This window comes from Bombina bombina, chromosome 2 (genome assembly GCF_027579735.1).
Source record: "Bombina bombina isolate aBomBom1 chromosome 2, aBomBom1.pri, whole genome shotgun sequence".
NCBI lineage: Eukaryota > Metazoa > Chordata > Amphibia > Anura > Bombinatoridae > Bombina > Bombina bombina.
In genome coordinates, this window is record NC_069500.1 from 1,437,005,418 (window position 1) to 1,437,024,035 (window position 18,618).

An 18,618-nucleotide genomic window follows, 5' to 3' on the forward strand; every position below is an offset into this window, starting at 1 on the left:
TCCACCTAGTGGTGAATCTGCATAATATAAATTTATTCCAAAATTAAAATCAAATATATTATATACAATGTATATTCTTAATGGTAGCTAAATTTAACATACATAGTTTCTTGCTGATTGGCTAATAATTGCAAAATTCATCTGATATTTACATTATTTATTTAAAGGATGGCGATTACAAATATACTGACATATCATAATCTCTATTGAGACCTTTGGGAACCAAGGTCTCCAATTTATGTATCCACCATGTTTCTTTTTGTCTAAGCAATTTCTCCTTATCCAAGCCACTCCTCTGTATTTGTATATGGTCTATAATCTGCCATCTCATCTGGCTAATATTATGACCTTTCCAAACAAAATAGCTAGATAAAGGAGCTTCAGTATTGCCACACCGTATATTAGATCAGTGTTGGCTTATCCTATCTCTTGCCTTACGTGTGGTCTCGCCTAAGTATACAAGAGAACAAGGACATTTGATGAGATATATCACCTGAGTTGTTTCACAAGTGTAGAATCCATTAATTCTGTATTGTTTCCCATTGTGTGGATGAAAAAAAGGATTTTCCTTTGTTTATGGAACTACAACTCATGCAGTTCAAACAAGGGTATGTACCCCGATTTTTACTGCTAATATGGGATTGTGTACTTCCCCTACTGGGGCCTACATCTGATCTAACTAGATGGTCACAAAGGTGTTTCACTCTTCTATGGACCATTGTCCAAGGAACTGTACTGGCAGCCATTTTGTTTTATTCAAAAATTTTGAAAATCTATTTTCTCTGCAACTGCTTATGTTAGAACTGTAAAACTAGCTGTGTAACCTTATATTGTGACATAGAGTCACATTTGTTCATGTTGAAGGAATTGGTCATAAGCTATGGCAGCCATATTGGTTTACGCAAAAATTTCGAAAATGTGATTTCTTTGCAACCGCTTATGTTAAAGCTATGAAATTTGCTGTATAGCTATATATTGCGACTTAGCAACTTCTATGCCATTGCAAAGGCAATGCACATGGCCACCTCTATTGCTGCTTGCAGCTATATTTTAGGTAAGTATCTGTTCAGTCTTGTTGCTAGTATCTTGGCGAAGATATTTATGTCAGAATTTAAGAGAGATATGGGGTGGAAATTTTCGGGTCTATTTGACATTTTCCCTGGTTTGGGGAGGACTGTGATGTGAGCCTCAAGTGAGTTACCTGAGAATCCTCTGGAGTGAATTAATGAGTTAAAAGTGTTTGTTAAGGGACAAGCGAGGTGGTGGATGTATGTCTTATTGTATGTCATGTTAAACCCGTCTGGGCCTGGGCTTTTACCTCCAGGCAGGTCTTTAATCGCGTTTTTTGTTTCTTCCACTGAGATAGGCAGATTCAGTCTATCTGATTCATCTCTATCCAGAGTTGGTAAGTCCAAGTACTCAAGATAGGTTTCTATGTCTTGTTGGGTGGGGGTACTGTCTAAGTTGTACAGGGTTGCATAGTGCTGTCTGAACACGTCTGCTATATTTTTACTCTCCTTTTGAAGATATCCATATTTGTTGATAATAGAGTGGATGTGTGCATTTAATAAGTGTTTTAGCGAGAGAGGACCCCGCTTTATCTTTGATATCAAAGTATTTTTGTTTCAGCAGTGCTGCTTTCTTTTGGTGTTCTTTGATTAGGTGGTCTTTGAGGTCTTTCCTAGATAGTGTTAGGGATTCTAGTATACTAGTGGCCTGTGGGTGTTTTTTGTGCTCTTTTTCTCAGTAACTAATTTGGGACATAGTAGAGTTTATAAATTGTCTGTTCGATTTTTTTTCCCTGGCTTTGTGCGCTATCAGTTCACCTCTTATGACGCACTTTTGCGCCTCCCGGAGGGTGGCTGAGGTTATGTGTTCTGTGTCATTTTCTCTAAAATAGTTTTCTATGGACTGGTCTACAGCCTGTTTAGTTAGTACATTCCCTAGTAGGAAGGCATCCATCCGCCAGATGAAGGGGCGCTGTGGCATGTCCAGCCATGCCACCGTGCATTGTATGGGGGCATGATCCGACCATGTGATTGACAAAATTTGTGAGTCAGTGATTATGGAGAGGCCCAACTGGTCTGAATGTATGTGATCTATTCTGGTGTATGTGTTGTGTGTGTGTGAGTAAAAGGTGTAGTCCCTGATGTCATGATTAATGTTCCTCCAGATGTCGTGCAGCCGTAATAGGTGTAGGTTATTAGGTACCGATTTTCGGACTCGTTTAGGGGTATTAGTGATGTGTGTAGAGGTGTCCATTGTCGGGTCCAGTGACAAATTAAAATCGCCTCCCATGAATAGTGTCCCCTGGGTGTGTTCTAGTAGGAGGTTGGTTATGTGTCTGAATAAAGTATGCTGGTCTTTATTTGGGAGATATAAGTTTGCAAGGGTAATTGGCCTATTGAATAATAAATCAGAATCAGGTACCTGCCATCCTTGTCTTTCTCTATGTGGGTCGCTTGGAAGTGTAGGGAATTTTTAAGAAGAATGCCTACCACTCCTTTCCTGGTATCGCCCAAAGCCAGAAAGCTAATTCTATATTTGTGGCTCAGGAGTTTGGGTTTGTGACCTCTCTTAAAGTGTGTCTCCTGTATAAATAGGATATCTGTAGTGGGAGAAAGGAAGGCGCCAATAGGGTAATAACGCTAACAACCCTGACAGATTGTGGGGAGGGTGAGAAACAATACTCACAAACAGAGCGGCACTATGGCGTGCCTGAAATTGCAGACCGGGACCTCAGCGTCGCCCGGAAGACCAGCGTAGGCAGCAACAAATCCTCAGTCAGGAGCGTGTTCAGTGTGACCAATCCAGATCCCAATGTAGTGACACACCTTCCTCTCTGTGTTTCAAGAATCTGTACACTTACAGGAGGAAAAACAGGTGACAGTAGACAGTGTATAGAACTCCGGTCACTCGAACTTGCACAGTCCAAAGTAGGAAAGAGGGGAGATCAGACTCCAGCAGGATAAAAGTAAAACACATTTATTAAAATGTTTTAAAAACAAGCAACACGTTTCTCAGCTACACAGAGCCATTTCATCAGGCTATAATAGCTTGATGAAACGGCTTTGTGTAGCCGAGAAACACATTAGTTGTTTTTAAAACATTTTAATAAATTTGTTTTACTTTTATCCTGCTGGAGTCTGATCTCCCCTCTTTCCTACTTTGGACTGTGCAAGTTCGAGTGACCGGAGTTCTATACACTGTCTACTGTCACCTGTTTTTCCTCCTGTAAGTGTACAGATTCTTGGAACACAGAGAGGAAGGTGTGTCACTACATTCGGATCCGGATTGGTCACACTGAACACGATCCTGACTGAGGATTTGCTGCTGCCTACGCTGGTCTTCCGGGCAACGCTGAGGTCCCAGTCTGCACTTTCAGGCACGCCATAGTGCCGCTTCTTTGTGAGTATTGTTTCTCACCCTCCCCACAATCTGTCAGGGTTGTTAGCGTTATTACCCTATTGGCGCCTTCCTTTCTCCCGCTACAGATTTCTTCATCGTCCCTCCATGCATCGGAAGAGCTGCCTCCCATTGGATGTCTTGGACAGACCTTGACTACCCTAGTACTGAGCGCACCTCTATCAAGAGCTTTCTCTGTGACTTTGACTTATAAATAGGATATCACTGGGGACTTTTTAAAGGTCTTTAAAGGCCATGGACCTCTTTTCTGGACTATTCAGCCCTTTCACATTTATGGTGGTAATGGATATGGTATGTGCCATGGTGGATCTAACAGGTATGGGTTTGCGGGCCGAGTGATAGCCTGTCTGCCTGATGTAGGTTTTACTCTGTGTCTGGTATGAGGTAAGTAATATAATCTACCGCTGTACTATAAACTGAGACAATGTAAAACGTTCAAAAATAATAGTGCAAAAAATTTTAAGATGTGCAATAACAGTAATAAGCGGGAAAAAAACACAATACAATAACACTAATAAAGGCAAATTTTAAACGGTTTTGTTTCGATTTCTTCTTTTCTTACTGGAAAGTTCAATTAACAAAAAGTTACAGTCCTGCAACAATAAAAAATTGGGGTAGTATCCCCACTTCCAAACCTAAAGAATTGTAGAAAAAGAAAAGAATGTTATGTCATACAACCTGTAAGCGCCATGGCTAGAATGGGATGTCAGTTCGAGGTGGGAGATGCCATGGATCTAATGGGCATCGAGACCTGATCCACACTTTCAGATACAGAGTGAGACCCTGGGCTGGCAGAATTGTGAGTTTTGTGCGGTTGGTTGTTTATCCCGCTGAGAGTCTCTGGGGGAGAGTTGTCGGTCCTCTGGGTGCGTGGTGTTGAGTTGGAGGGTTTTGTTGAATCTTGGCAGGTCCTCCAAAAACCTGAGGGTGGCTGTTGTATCTCTCTTAGATGCGGTAATGCTGACCGGGAATCCCCACCGGTATGGAATCTGCTGCTCCCTCAAGACTGTGGTGATGAAGCTCAGCTTCCTCATCTTCTACAGTGTTGCTGGGCTGAGGTCTGCGAAGTTCTGGATGTGGATTCCAGCATACATTACTTTTTGTTTTTGTCTGGCCTGTCTCAAGATTTCTTCTCTGTCCTTGTAATCTAATAATTTTACAATTATGTCCCGAGGGGGCGCCTTCGGGGGGGGGGGGGGGGCTTTGCTCTCAGGGGGGCCCTGTGGGCTCTTTCAATGCATATATCTGCGGTGCTCTTTGGGCCCTTCATGGTCCTGAACATGTCCAGGAGGCAGCCTTCTATGGCATTTGGCTGGATTGTCTCTGGGATCCCGCGTATGCGCAGGTTGTTATGCCTGCCTCTGTTATCCAGGTCCTCAACTTTCTCCATTAGTTGATGTATAGTTTCTTCCTGATCGTATGCAACTTTGGAAATGTGCTGTATGTCATTATTGACCGTGTTGTGGCTCTCCTCTAAGACTGAGACCCTTTGTGTGACTTTAGATAGGTCTCTTTTTAGTTCCCCATTCCAGTTTTTGACATCTCCTAAGATATCTTTAATATCATCTTTTGTGCATAGGTTTTGCAGATCATCTTTCGTAATGGCAGGCGCGCTTATTGTTTCTTTCTTGTGTTGCTGCGGTTCTGAGAGTGCGGCCATTTTTGGTGGTTTTGCGGCTAGGTCTTGTTGTTTGAGGAATTGTTGCATTAGCTTGTAGCTGTTTACGTTGTTGGTCTTAGAGTTTCTGCGGCCAGGCATATCCAGAAGCGCTTAATGTCAGGGAGGGTTCAGATGCCTAAAGGCTGATACGTGCAGAGTGGGGTGGCAGTGTGAGGTCAATGTAGCCCTGCAGGCTGTCGCAGTCCAGGCCCCAGCGCAGTATGCGTGTAAATTATTGTAGAAGGAAGAAGAAGCTTCCCCACCTGAGATGGCAAACTATATGCTGAGGCTTAGCGCAGGGGTTTTGGATAGTGAGGACCCTAAGATTTGTGTTCAAAATGCCCCAAATGTTCTAGAGTATGGCAGTTCATGCAGTGTGCTGTGGCACTTGTGTGTATGCAAGAGCCAGCTCACCTCTGTGTTCTTCCAGTGCCCCATGTATAGAGAAGCCTGTTTCCTATAGCTTAGAGAAGGTTCTGGCTGGGGATATCCAAGACAGTGCCCTGTGTGGTGGATCTTCTTTTGTAAAAGCAGCTGAGGAAGGTGGCAACTAAGGACCAGCTCCAGGCTCTGCCCCTGTATGGAAAACGGCACTGTGGTTAATTTCTAGTGCATAGTGGCAGGGGAGCTGTAGCAAATTACGCGCAGGGCCGCACTTCCAATTTCGGAAAAATGGCTTTGTTTTTGTGGTGTGGGCTAGAAACTATCCAATTTTTTGCCCAGTGTGTTCACAAGCCTTTCATGCACCTATGTTGATGTTTTTGTGGCGATCCCCCAGGTCTATGCGTGCGATCTGGAAGTGGGGCTTAGGAGCTACTGAATTAGGCAGCCATCTCCCTGACTGGCTAGGCTCCGCCCCCGACTGATTTGATTTTTTTTAATTCAAATCAGCCAATAGGATGAGACCTACTGAAATCCTATTGGCTGATTTGAGCAGCTGGTCCTGGATAGCTCCGTTCCGCGCCACCGGGATAAAGATAGAAGACGCCCCCATTTATTTTTATCGGGCTATTAGATTAGATGAAATTGTTTTTAGTTTTGATAATTTAATTTATTATTTTTTGTAATCTTAGAATTTTTTATTTTTTATATTTTAGTGTTTATTATTTTTGTAATGTTAGATTTTTTAAATGTTTTCGTAGTATTGGGATTTTTTAAATTTGTTATTTAGGTTTTTTATTTTTTTGTGTTGTTTTAATCATGTAATTTAGGAATTTTAATTGCAGAATATAAAGAAGAACAGAGGGGCACCTCATGTGCAGGATCATCAAATACATGTGTAAACAAGATATAACTAAAGCCAAGTGGATACTCACATATTAGTAGAGCACACCAATGTGCTGGCAGGTGCAGGCTGTAGAATTATCGGTGTAACAGCTCACCCCCAGCTAGGACTTCCCGTGCACTGCAGTGAATAGATGAAACAGACAAAAAGCACTATATGTGCAGATCAATCAAAATATGATTATATCTAGTTTGCAAATGCCAAATGGTTACTCACATGCTGACCAAGCACATCAATGTGCTAGTAGAAGCAGGCTGGCAGATTTAAGGAAGGTGTGTCAGCTCACCCCAAAAAGGTTCTCCCAATGGGCAGGATTCAAGTGCAAGGAAGTATTAGTTGTATTCTCATAAAATATCGATGAACACAGGCAGGTAAAGTGTTTCCACTAAGAGTTAATTTTTTATAAAAAATGTTTTTTATTTAAAAAAAGAATAAAAGCAAAATACAAAAAGTGGAATAAGGGTATTCAAATATCCCCCTATATTTCTTTAATCCACTTTTTGTATTTTGCTTTTAACCTTTTTTTTAATAAAAAACGTTTTTTATGAAAAATTAACTCTGAAAAACCTCAGAAGAATCCTTAGCAAGTTTAAAACAAGAATTTAAACAAATAGAGGACCCCTGTGAGAGTTCCTTAACCCTTTAAGGACCAGCGACGTACCCTGTATGTCACTGGCCTTTTTTTGGACTTGATTGTTTTATAGCGCGGTCTTGCCACCAGCGTTGAGACTGCTCTATTCCACAAAGCCTGCTGGAGGGAGGGCATTAATAGAGTGTTCTTGCTATACTTGTACTATTATGTCCTGAAAAAAGCCTTAACAACCAGTGACATACAGGGTACATTGTGGTCATTAAGGGGTTAATTTTTAAAGTAAGCAAAACCTCCTTTAATAAAGAACACATGTGATTAATCTTAAATAAAAAGGAGGAAGAAGCAGAATCAGGATCTGAGGCTGGCCCCTGATCATAAGACAAAACCTCATCCTCAGAAGCTTCATTAGCCTCATGACACAGGAATATTATTACTAGTAGAAGGAATATCTTATACTGACCTTTTACAATTATATTTCATACACTGTAGCCTTAATAAAATCCTTAATGCCAGGAGCAATTTGAGCTGTACTTTCCCGTACAGAAAAAACAGAAAGAGCAATTATACCTTTGGAAGCAAGTGCAGCATTAGATTGGTCTGAATGCATTATAACATTGAGGCAGGACTCACATAAATATGGAGGGGAAATCTCAGCCTGCTTACAATAAACATTTAATACAGATAGAAAGGTGTTCAGAAATATCAGCTGCTAAAGGAGGATTAGGGACAGATTCAGAAGATTCAATAGTAAACAAACACAGGAATAATAACCCCCAAAAGCAAAAGAGCTCTAAGGGAATGAGTATACAATACCCACTCCTGGTATCACAGCTAAAGCTGGAAAGTCTCGAACGAATGCATGCAAGCACCCGCACATCCCAACACAAGCACCCGTGCACCCCTCATACCGTGTGCTCCCACACACTTACGATGCATACACTCAGGGAGTTATTTTAACTTAAAATGTCTTAGATAATTCCCAGGAGTTTACCCAATATAGAGCCCCTTATATATGTGGTACAAATTAATCTGATCCCAGACTATGGCCTCTATTTATCAAGGTCTGGCGGACCTGATCCGACAGTGCGGATCAGGTCCGCCAGACCTCGCTGAATACGGAGAGCAATACGCTCTCCGTATTCAGCATTGCACCAGCAGCTCACAAGAGCTGCTGGTGCAACGCTGCCCCCTGCAGACTTGCGGCCAATCGGCCGCTAGCAGGGAGGTGTCAATCAACCCGATCGCACTCGATTGGGTTGATTTCCGGCAATGTCTGTCCGTCTGCTCAGAGCAGGCAGACAGGTTATGGAGCAGTGGTCTTTGTGACCGCTTCTTCATAACTGCTGTTTCTGGCAAGTCTGCAGGCTCGCCAGAAACACGGGGCATCAAGCTCCATTCGGAGCTTGATAGATAGGCCCCTATATATAGTTACTATATAATAGTGCCAGGTATAGGTCAGTAGTACAAATAGGGATATCTCGTCAAACTTAATGTGACAGGTACCACGCCCCTTTATATGCAAACCACGCCCCTTTATAGGCAAATCCCCGCCCCTTTATAGGCAGATTCACGCCCCTTTATAGGCAGATCCCCGCCCCTTTATATGCAGATCCCCGCCCCACTCTCCTCCCAATATTTCCACCCTACCCGCCCACTATTTTCCATATTTTACGCCCCTTTTATGGCTTCTTCTAAGAGCATTTTAACATTTATTTTAATGTTAAAATAATTCCCTTTAATGGCTTCTTTTTAGAGCATTTTAACATTTATTTTAATGTTAAAATAATAAACAATATAATTTTATTTTAAATAGTATTGTGTTAATGTTTTATGTATCATTTAACTGATATTTTGTAACATTTCAATGCATTTAAATTTAAAACAAAACAAAAAAAAACAAAACAGAACACATTTTAATTCAATGTATTCCTAATAAGGCTATTAAGAAAAAAAAAGATACAAAATATCTTCTCTGCGTAATGTCCGAGGGCATTACGCAGAGAAGATATAAAAATAGATATCTTCTCTGCGTAATGGGACTCGATCATTAGACAGAGAAGATATTTTGTATCTTTCTTAATTAACCAAAAGTTGTTAAGCTATACAGTCTTTTTGAATCTAAAAAGTGTTCAACATGCAGTTTGTCTGATACATGCTGGAGAAAATATGAGCTAATTCACATATCTCTTACACAGACAGAAGTATTCTCCCTGCAAAAACTGCTGTCTGTAGATAATGTGTGCTAATCACACAGCTCTTGCACAGAAGCATTCTCCCCCTGCACAACCCCTCCCAACTGAAAAAAACCTCCCACATAGACACACCTCTTTTTAGTATAATTTCTTGTATCAAATTTATACTGATTCTACATGTACTTAATATTAAAAGCAAATAAATTTTATTTCTTCTTTTCACATTCTTTGTGAAATGCTATGATCAACACATGTCTAAAATTAGATAGGGTTGTTAAACACTGTCAAATGTTTATTTCAACATTCCTCCATGCTTTAAAATGACCACAGGTCACACAGGTCAGTGCAGGTGACAAAAAGATAATGTTTACATCTTTTTTTAAGACTAAATAGCCTCTGTTTCAGATTAGACATGCTTTCTTTCCTGGTGAATCGCTATTGATAACACATGTCTAAAATTAGATAGGGTTTGTTAAACACTGTCAAATGTTTATTTCAACATTCATCCTTGTGTCAAAATCATGCTTCCCTGGTGAATGGCTATTGATAACACATGTATAAAATTAGATAGGGTTTGTTAAACACTGTCAAATGTTTATTTCAACATTCATCCTTGTGTCAAAATGACCACAGGGCACAGTTCAGTGCAGATGACAAAAAGATAATGTTTACATCTTTTTTTTTAAAGACTAAATAGCCTCTGTTTCAGATTAGACATGCTTTCTTTCCTGGTGAATGGCTATTGATAACACATGTCAATATTTACAGCTTTAACAGTTTGCTAAACTATATGAAAAAAAAAAAATGTCTGATTTTGGGAGATCACCGGATAAAAACCATGAAGTTGTATTAAGAGATATATATTATAATCCATTAAAAACCGGGTCTTTTGGAGGGGTACATAATCTGTATCGTGTGGCTAATCAATATGATATTAGCAAAGCAACAACTCAAGCGTTTTTAAATTCTCAAGATACTTATTCACTCCATAAGCCTGTTAGACGTGTTTTTGAAAGAAACAAAATATATACAGCGTCTATAGATATTCAATGGCAGGCTGACTTGGTATCAATGATTGAATTTGCTAAATATAATGATGGTATCAAGTATATTCTCACCGTTATAGACTGTTTTTCTAAATATGCGTGGGTTGTCTGTTTGTCTAATAAAACAGGCTCATCCGTTGCAAAGGGATTTCAAGAGATTTTTCAAGGTCGTCGTATACCTTTAAAGATTCAAACTGATAAGGGTACGGAGTTCTTAAACGTGACTGTCCAAAAAGTATTTAAAAAATATAAAATTCAACATTTTGTAGCAAACAATGTTGTTAAAGCAGCCATTTGTGAACGCTTTAATCGTACATTAAAAACTAAAATGTGGCGGTATTTTACATACCACAATACCTACAGATATATAGATGTGTTAAATGCTCTTATATTTAGCTACAACAATACATATCACAGGACTATACGTTGTTCACCTGTAAACGTGACACAGGAAAATTCACTGCTCATTTGGAAAAATATTTATGGTGTTTCTTCAAAATCTAAGAACATTAAGCCTGCTTTAAAAGTTGGTGACCATGTCAGGATTTCAAAGTTTAAAAATTGTTTCACCAAAGGTTACGAAGTAAATTTTACTGACGAGATATTTGTAATAGATGGTGTGAATACACGTGGTTCTAAACCTCTTTATAAACTGAAAGATTTAGCAGGTGAAATTATTGAAGGTAGTTTCTACACTGAAGAAATTCAAAAAATATCACATGATGACAATCGTGTGTACAGAATCTAAAAGGTTCTAAAACAGAAACATATTAGAAGAAAACTATACTGCTATGTGAAGTGGAGAGGTTACCCAAATAAATTCAACAGTTGGATACCCAAAAGTCAGTTAACTACATTATAGTATAATGGAGCAGTCCTCTTTTTATTTAACTCTACTAAGTAACGCCTCCTATCATATGTTCCCTAACAATGAAATTTCTAGTTTTACAACAAAGCTAGCTAAACCTGTTACATTAAAAGGCGAATGGGAGGTTGGCGTAAGAGAGGTTATGTACCCCCACACTTTTGATCTTCTTGAATCTGCTGATTCCAAAATAACTATAACAACGCAGAACAAACCAATCACTTATGTGCATTTGAAGCCTGGTTATTATAAAGATATGAATGATATAGTTAGAGCTATTAATGATAAATTATCCACGCTTCAAAATTTAAGTATTGACGTGAAGCTAAAGTACGATGAATTATCACGGACAGTTCGAGTAGTAGGTAGTAGTGGCAGTATTATTACGGTTTCAGAAAAGTTAACTCATATCTTAGGACTTAATAATTACGGATTAAGAAATGACGTTAACACACAGGCTGTCAAGAATGAGAATGGAAAGATATATTGTGATATAAAAGCAGGATTCTACACACTTTTTATCTACACCGACATCATAGAACATCAGCGTGTAGGTGACAGCTTTGTACCATTGCTGCTCGCTGTCGATATTACGGGTGGAAATAACGAAATTATTACGCATCGTTATATCGATCCAGACTATGTGCCTGTCAGTAAACATCATTTTGACCGTGTTACAATTGAGATAAAGAACGACCAGGATAAAAACGTGGCATTTAAGTACGGAAAGGTGATCATTAAGCTACACTTTAGGCCACGTAAAAAAGAGTTGTTCTAAAAAAGATAAAATGGTTGCAATGAAAGTTTATGGTGACCCCGACATATACAGCAATTATTACAGAACACAAGCAGGAAATGGCCTACCTGGATTTCATGGTAGTTCATACATGTATGGCCGTGGAATAGGTGGTGTGTTTAGGAACTTATTCAGGATGGCAGTACCTTTGTTTAGGCGTGGGTTTGAAATTGTAAAACCACATATGAAAACAGCAGCACAGGGTATAGCAAAGGATGTGGTGAGCCGTGTGTCCTCAGCTGTTATGAATAAAATGAATAATGGTCCACAAGAGGGAACTGGCATTGTGTATATTGCTAACAAGAGAAAAACAAAAAGAAAGCATGATATTGCTTTTCCACCAATGTTAACACAACACATAATTAAAAACCGTGCACGCAAAAGCAGAAAGAGACAGAGGCCACCAAGGCGTTCACCAGGTGACATCTTCTAATAACCACACAGTTGTCATTAAAAAAAAAAAAAAAAAAAAGCTATGGCGTTTATTCATAATGGATCCTTAGAATGTGCCAAGTCAGAATTGGATATCTTTCAAATACAGCCTACACAAACAAGTATAGAAAAATCACTCTATGTGGAAATACAACCCCTGACAGCAATTATTGAAAATGCACCTTTAGAGTTCTATATAGCTGGAAGTGGAGATCATTATTTTGATCTGAACAACACCCTTTTGTTCATAACATGCAAAATTGTTAAACAAGACAATACACCACCTCCTGAGGGGGCCCGAGTCAGCCTCATCAACTATCCACTGTCCACACTGTTTAATCAAGTGGATGTCACATTAGGAGACAGACTTGTATCACAATCAAATAATCTTTACGCTTACCGTGGGTACATTGAAACAATTCTTAATTATAGTGCTGATACACTATCAACGCAATTCACAGGTGGACTGTTTTATAAAGATACAGCGGGGCACCATGACACACGTGTCTTGGGTGGAGACAATCAAGGTTTTAACAAAAGAGCGCACATGTTAGAAAGGGGTAAAACTATTGAATTACTAGGTCATCTTCACAGTGACCTGTTTTTCCAAGAAAAGTTAATGTTAAACGGAATTGATTTGAAAATAAAACTTACTAGAAATAAAGATGCATTTTGTCTTATGTCTGCAGAAGCAGAACAGTATAAAGTACAAATCTTGAATGCATCACTTTTTGTCAAAAGAGTGCAAATATCACCAGCAGTGCGAATAGGTCATGCGCAAGGCCTGCTAACAGCAAATGCAAAATATGCTCTGGATAGAGTCGGACTGAAAGTGTATTCTATCGCTGCAGGTAGCCGTGTATGTAATCAAGAAAATTTATTTCTGGGACAATTACCAAAGCTTGTGGTTATAGGATTTGTAGACAATGATGCCTTCTCAGGAGCTTATGACAAGAATCCACTATGTTTCAAACACAACCATGTAAATTTTGCTGCACTCTATCTGGATGGTGAGCAAATACCAACAAAGCCATTTCAACCAGATTTTGAAAATGGAAATGCAGTACGTGAATATATTTCTCTAGTGAACATTGCAGGAAAGCAGAATTGTGGCTCTGCAATCCTAATTAACAGAGATGAATATATAAATGGATACACCCTTTTTGCCTTTGATCTCACACCCGATGGAGAAAGTGGATCTCATTATTCCCTTATACGTAGCGGAAATTTGAGAGCTGAGATTCGATTTTCAAGAGCACTTGAGAGAACTGTTAACATGATTGTATACAGTGTTTTTGACAACATTATTGAAATCAATCAAAGACGAGAAGTTTTGTATGATTATTTATAAAAGAAAAAGAAAAAAATGAATACATTGGAAATAAATAGAATTTTAGCAGCTGATCCATATGCACGTTCTACTTTTGTTGGCGTATTTCCATGTGATTTACTGCCAAAGCAGAAATTAACAAACTATCCTGCATGTTTTATTATTAACACTGACCCCCATACAAATGCTGGAGAACATTGGGTTTCCATTTTTTTTGATGATAAGAGGACTGGCTATTTCTTTGACTCTTACGGTATACCACCAGGAGACCCCATATTTCCTAAATCATTTTTAATTTTCTTAAAAAGGAATGCAAAGCGTATAGTATTTCAGAATAAACAGTTACAAGATACGTTTTCTATTGTATGTGGTGAATATTGTATATTTTTTATACATTGTATGGCTAAAGGTATGAGGTTTAATAAAGTGTTGAGCTACTTTTCATCAGATTTAAAAAAAAATGATAAAATAGTGTCTTATTTTTTAAGGGATTGTAAACAATTATGGCGTACAAGAATTATATGTAATGAACATGTCCAGACATGCAGACCTTGCTGTAATCAGACGTAAACACTCACGTGATCAAAGCTGTTACATTAAATATTTTCTTTTTATTGTATTGTTTATAATAATCATTTAATAAAAATTGTTAAACATACATTCATTGTTGTTCTTCTTTATTTCTCAATTATAATTAAATAAAATTAACATAATATTCAAGAATAAAGAAAAGTTAAAATAAAAAAATAAAAAAATCCCCCCCCCCCTCCCTTTGAGAGTTGTGACAGCCCCATGATGTGAGACACCATGGGGGCTGGGGTCTATATAAGCAGAGCAACAAAACACTGCTTACATCAACATTTGCCAAGAATGGAGAAGACTGGAATGAACATTTCATCACTAGTCTATGAAACGGTAATTATTTCTTTATTTTTAATCTATAATATATTGTTATATTTTTATTTATATTTATGTTTTTTTAAAATTTACAGTTTTATTTTTATGTTCTGATTCTGTTTTAAAATAACTGAATGACTTGGTTTTTGTTATATTTTTTTTTGTTTAATTATTTGTTATTGTTGTAATACTTAAAGGGACGGTCTACCATAGAATTGTTATTGTTTTTTAAGATAGATAACCCCTTTATTACGCATTCCCCAGTTTTGCATAACCAACACTAGTCTATGAAACGGTAATTATTTCTTTATTTTTAATCTATAATATATTGTTATATTTCTATTTATATTTAGGTTTTTAAAATTTACAGTTTTATTTTTTATGTTCTGTTTCTGTTTTTAAATAACTGGATGACTTGGCTTTTGTTAAATTTTATTTTGTTTAATTATTTGTTATTGGTATAATACTTAAAGGGACGGTCTACCATAGAATTGTTATTGTTTTTAAAGATAGATAATCGCTTTATTACCCATTCCCCAGTTTTGCATACATTTGTTATTGTTTTTTTAAAGATAGATAATCCCTTTATATTATATTTATCAATAAATACTGTAGCTGTAAAATAGTGTCAAATACTGTAGTAAAAATTTTGCCAGACTATAGCACTAAGACACAGACTTTAACTAACATACAGTATATTAGGGGTGCAATAGTGGTATATTTAGTTTAACATGGTGCTATATTTAGTTTAACACTAACACAGCACAGCATTCAATAAATACTGTAGCTGTAAAATAGTGACAAATACTGTAGTAAAATTTGCCAGACTATAGCACTAAGACACAGATCCCACAGTAATGAAGCTAGTGAATTTTCTCCCAATATCACTATGATTGCTGTAAAGTGAGGTATACCTTTAGTTACAGTCTGTATAGAATACTAGCAATTTGTGACACGTCTTTAATATTGTGTATTTGTGTCTATATCCTACTGTTGTTTACATCACAAAATCCTTAAAAGCTATAATTTTTTTATTTATTTTTTTAAGGATGCAGAAATTCAGAGAATATATGATGATTTTAGTGTGCCTTTTTCTGAGTGTAAGTAATTAATTTATTTACATTTGTAACTGAAATTGTTCAAGTTTAAATATAAATATATATATATATATATATATTTTAACAGGTGTAACATTTGATACAGAATTGCTGGAAATTGTAGATGCTGTTGAACAAATGGGTAAGCCTGTGGAAATGAAAATGTGTTTAATTAGCTGTTTTCTTTTCAGTGTGAATAGTGATTATAATCTCTATTTTAACAGATTTTACAAAAATCAACAATGCAGATGTTAATGAAATATTTCCTGACCGTACTAATTTGACAAGTCCCTGTGTAAGCAGATTGGAGATGCAGACACCAAAGAGACCTTGTAAAACAGATTTAAAACGACAGCTGAATTTTAACAGAATTGATGGCCCTACTGATTGTGGGAGTGATAAAATACAACAGGCACCAAAAAGTGGTTAGTCTATGAGTGATGTTCGTTAAAACCTATTCCTATTTTTTTTTTTATTTTATTTTTTTAAATTATATATTTTTTTATTTTAACAGATGTAACATTGAAACCTAAAACAACAGTCGTTACGGCAATAGTTCACAAGCAACCAGTAAATAAGGTTCCCAATGAATGTGTAAAACAAGCACTAAAAGCCTCTACTACTGGTGAGTTCAAATTGTTGGGGGTCTCTTGTTATTTTGTATTTACTTAGAATTAAAAGCACAATACTTTACAATTATTTCTTTTTTCCACTAGTCTCATCACTAGGTTTTCTTTTAACACATGATTTCTTAGTTGTGTTTGTGTGTTGTGTTTTCTGTCCCAAACCTGGTAATTGTAGAGAATTCAAAGATTTTTTTGGATTGTTAGAAAAACCCTTGGCTCTGCAATGTGTGGGTACTGCTGTTGGAGACTTTTCATCATCATCAATGGTGGTTATGATGTCTTCTACAGCTATAGATTTTCTAGAAGCCACAGATGAAATGGGGTGTGTTTGTTTACTTCTGGAGCGTGATGAGACTAGTGGAAAAAAGAAATAATTGTTAAGTATTGTGCTTTTAATTCTAAGTAAATACAAAATAACAAGAGACCCCCAACAATTTGAACTCACCAGTAGTAGAGGCTTTTAGTGCTTGTTTTACACATTCATTGGGAACCTTATTTACTGGTTGCTTGTGAACTATTGCCGTAACGACTGTTGTTTTAGGTTTCAATGTTACATCTGTTAAAATAAAAAAATATATAATTTAAAAAAATAAAATAAAAAAAAAAATAGGAATAGGTTTTAACGAACATCACTCATAGACTAACCACTTTTTGGTGCCTGTTGTATTTTATCACTCCCACAATCAGTAGGGCCATCAATTCTGTTAAAATTCAGCTGTCGTTTTAAATCTGTTTTACAAGGTCTCTTTGGTGTCTGCATCTCCAATCTGCTTACACAGGGACTTGTCAAATTAGTACGGTCAGGAAATATTTCATTAACATCTGCATTGTTGATTTTTGTAAAATCTGTTAAAATAGAGATTATAATCACTATTCACACTGAAAAGAAAACAGCTAATTAAACACATTTTCATTTCCACAGGCTTACCCATTTGTTCAACAGCATCTACAATTTCCAGCAATTCTGTATCAAATGTTACACCTGTTAAAATATATATATATATATATATTTATATTTAAACTTGAACAATTTCAGTTACAAATGTAAATAAATTAATTACTTACACTCAGAAAAAGGCACACTAAAATCATCATATATTCTCTGAATTTCTGCATCCTTAAAAAAATAAATAAAAAAATTATAGCTTTTAAGGATTTTGTGATGTAAACAACAGTAGGATATAGACACAAATACACAATATTAAAGACGTGTCACAAATTGCTAGTATTCTATACAGACTGTAACTAAAGGTATACCTCACTTTACAGCAATCATAGTGATATTGGGAGAAAATTCACTAGCTTCATTACTGTGGGATCTGTGTCTTAGTGCTATAGTCTGGCAAATTTTACTACAGTATTTGTCACTATTTTACAGCTACAGTATTTATTGAATGCTGTGCTGTGTTAGTGTTAAACTAAATATAGCACCATGTTAAACTAAATATACCACTATTGCACCCCTAATATACTGTATGTTAGTTAAAGTCTGTGTCTTAGTGCTATAGTCTGGCAAAAATTTTACTACAGTATTTGACACTATTTTACAGCTACAGTATTTATTGATAAATATAATATAAAGGGATTATCTATCTTTAAAAAAACAATAACAAATGTATGCAAAACTGGGGAATGGGTAATAAAGCGATTATCTATCTTTAAAAACAATAACAATTCTATGGTAGACCGTCCCTTTAAGTATTATACCAATAACAAATAATTAAACAAAATAAAATTTAACAAAAGCCAAGTCATCCAGTTATTTAAAAACAGAAACAGAACATAAAAAATAAAACTGTAAATTTTAAAAACCTAAATATAAATAGAAATATAACAATATATTATAGATTAAAAATAAAGAAATAATTACCGTTTCATAGACTAGTGTTGGTTATGCAAAACTGGGGAATGCGTAATAAAGGGGTTATCTATCTTTAAAAACAATAACAATTCTATGGTAGACCGTCCCTTTAAGTATTACAACAATAACAAATAATTAAACAAAAAAAAATATAACAAAAACCAAGTCATTCAGTTATTTTAAAACAGAATCAGAACATAAAAATAAAACTGTAAATTTTAAAAAAACATAAATATAAATAAAAATATAACAATATATTATAGATTAAAAATAAAGAAATAATTACCGTTTCATAGACTAGTGATGAAATGTTCATTCCAGTCTTCTCCATTCTTGGCAAATGTTGATGTAAGCAGTGTTTTGTTGCTCTGCTTATATAGACCCCAGCCCCCATGGTGTCTCACATCATGGGGCTGTCACAACTCTCAAAGGGAGGGGGGGGGGGATTTTTTTATTTTTTTATTTTAACTTTTCTTTATTCTTGAATATTATGTTAATTTTATTTAATTATAA

The 18,618-nt window shown here is 36.6% G+C and overlaps 2 protein-coding genes across 2 annotated transcripts; one reads left to right on the forward strand and one right to left on the reverse strand.

Moving 5' to 3' along the window:
• The first annotated feature begins 12,337 nt into the window (after positions 1–12,337).
• On the forward strand, positions 12,338–13,645 carry LOC128647610 (uncharacterized protein F54H12.2-like). The gene has a single exon (XM_053700365.1). The coding sequence runs from the start codon at positions 12,338–12,340 to the stop codon at positions 13,643–13,645; it is 1,308 nt and encodes a 435-aa protein (XP_053556340.1).
• A 1,578-nt stretch (positions 13,646–15,223) lies between these two features.
• Positions 15,224–18,422, reverse strand: LOC128648342 (uncharacterized). The gene is made up of 6 exons (XM_053700943.1): positions 18,392–18,422; positions 17,310–17,361; positions 17,173–17,226; positions 16,890–17,090; positions 16,690–16,800; positions 15,224–16,598 (listed from the first exon to the last, which is right to left on the reverse strand). Exons 1-6 carry the CDS (start codon positions 18,419–18,421, stop codon positions 16,315–16,317), a joined length of 732 nt encoding a protein of 243 aa, XP_053556918.1. The 5' UTR covers position 18,422; the 3' UTR covers positions 15,224–16,314.
• Positions 18,423–18,618: the final 196 nt, after the last annotated feature.

Excerpts from the sequence above, each read along its gene's own strand:
- LOC128647610 (XM_053700365.1), top strand. The coding sequence starts at position 12,338 with ATGGCGTTTATTCATAATGGATCCTTAGAATGTGCCAAGTCAGAATTG.
- LOC128648342 (XM_053700943.1), bottom strand. The coding sequence starts at position 18,421 with ATGAACATTTCATCACTAGTCTATGAAACG. Across the intron at positions 17,227-17,309 it reads TAGTGTGCCTTTTTCTGAGT|GTGTAACATTTGATACAGAA; the intron begins GTAAGTAATTAA and ends ATATTTTAACAG. Across the intron at positions 17,091-17,172 it reads AGATGCTGTTGAACAAATGG|ATTTTACAAAAATCAACAAT; the intron begins GTAAGCCTGTGG and ends CTATTTTAACAG.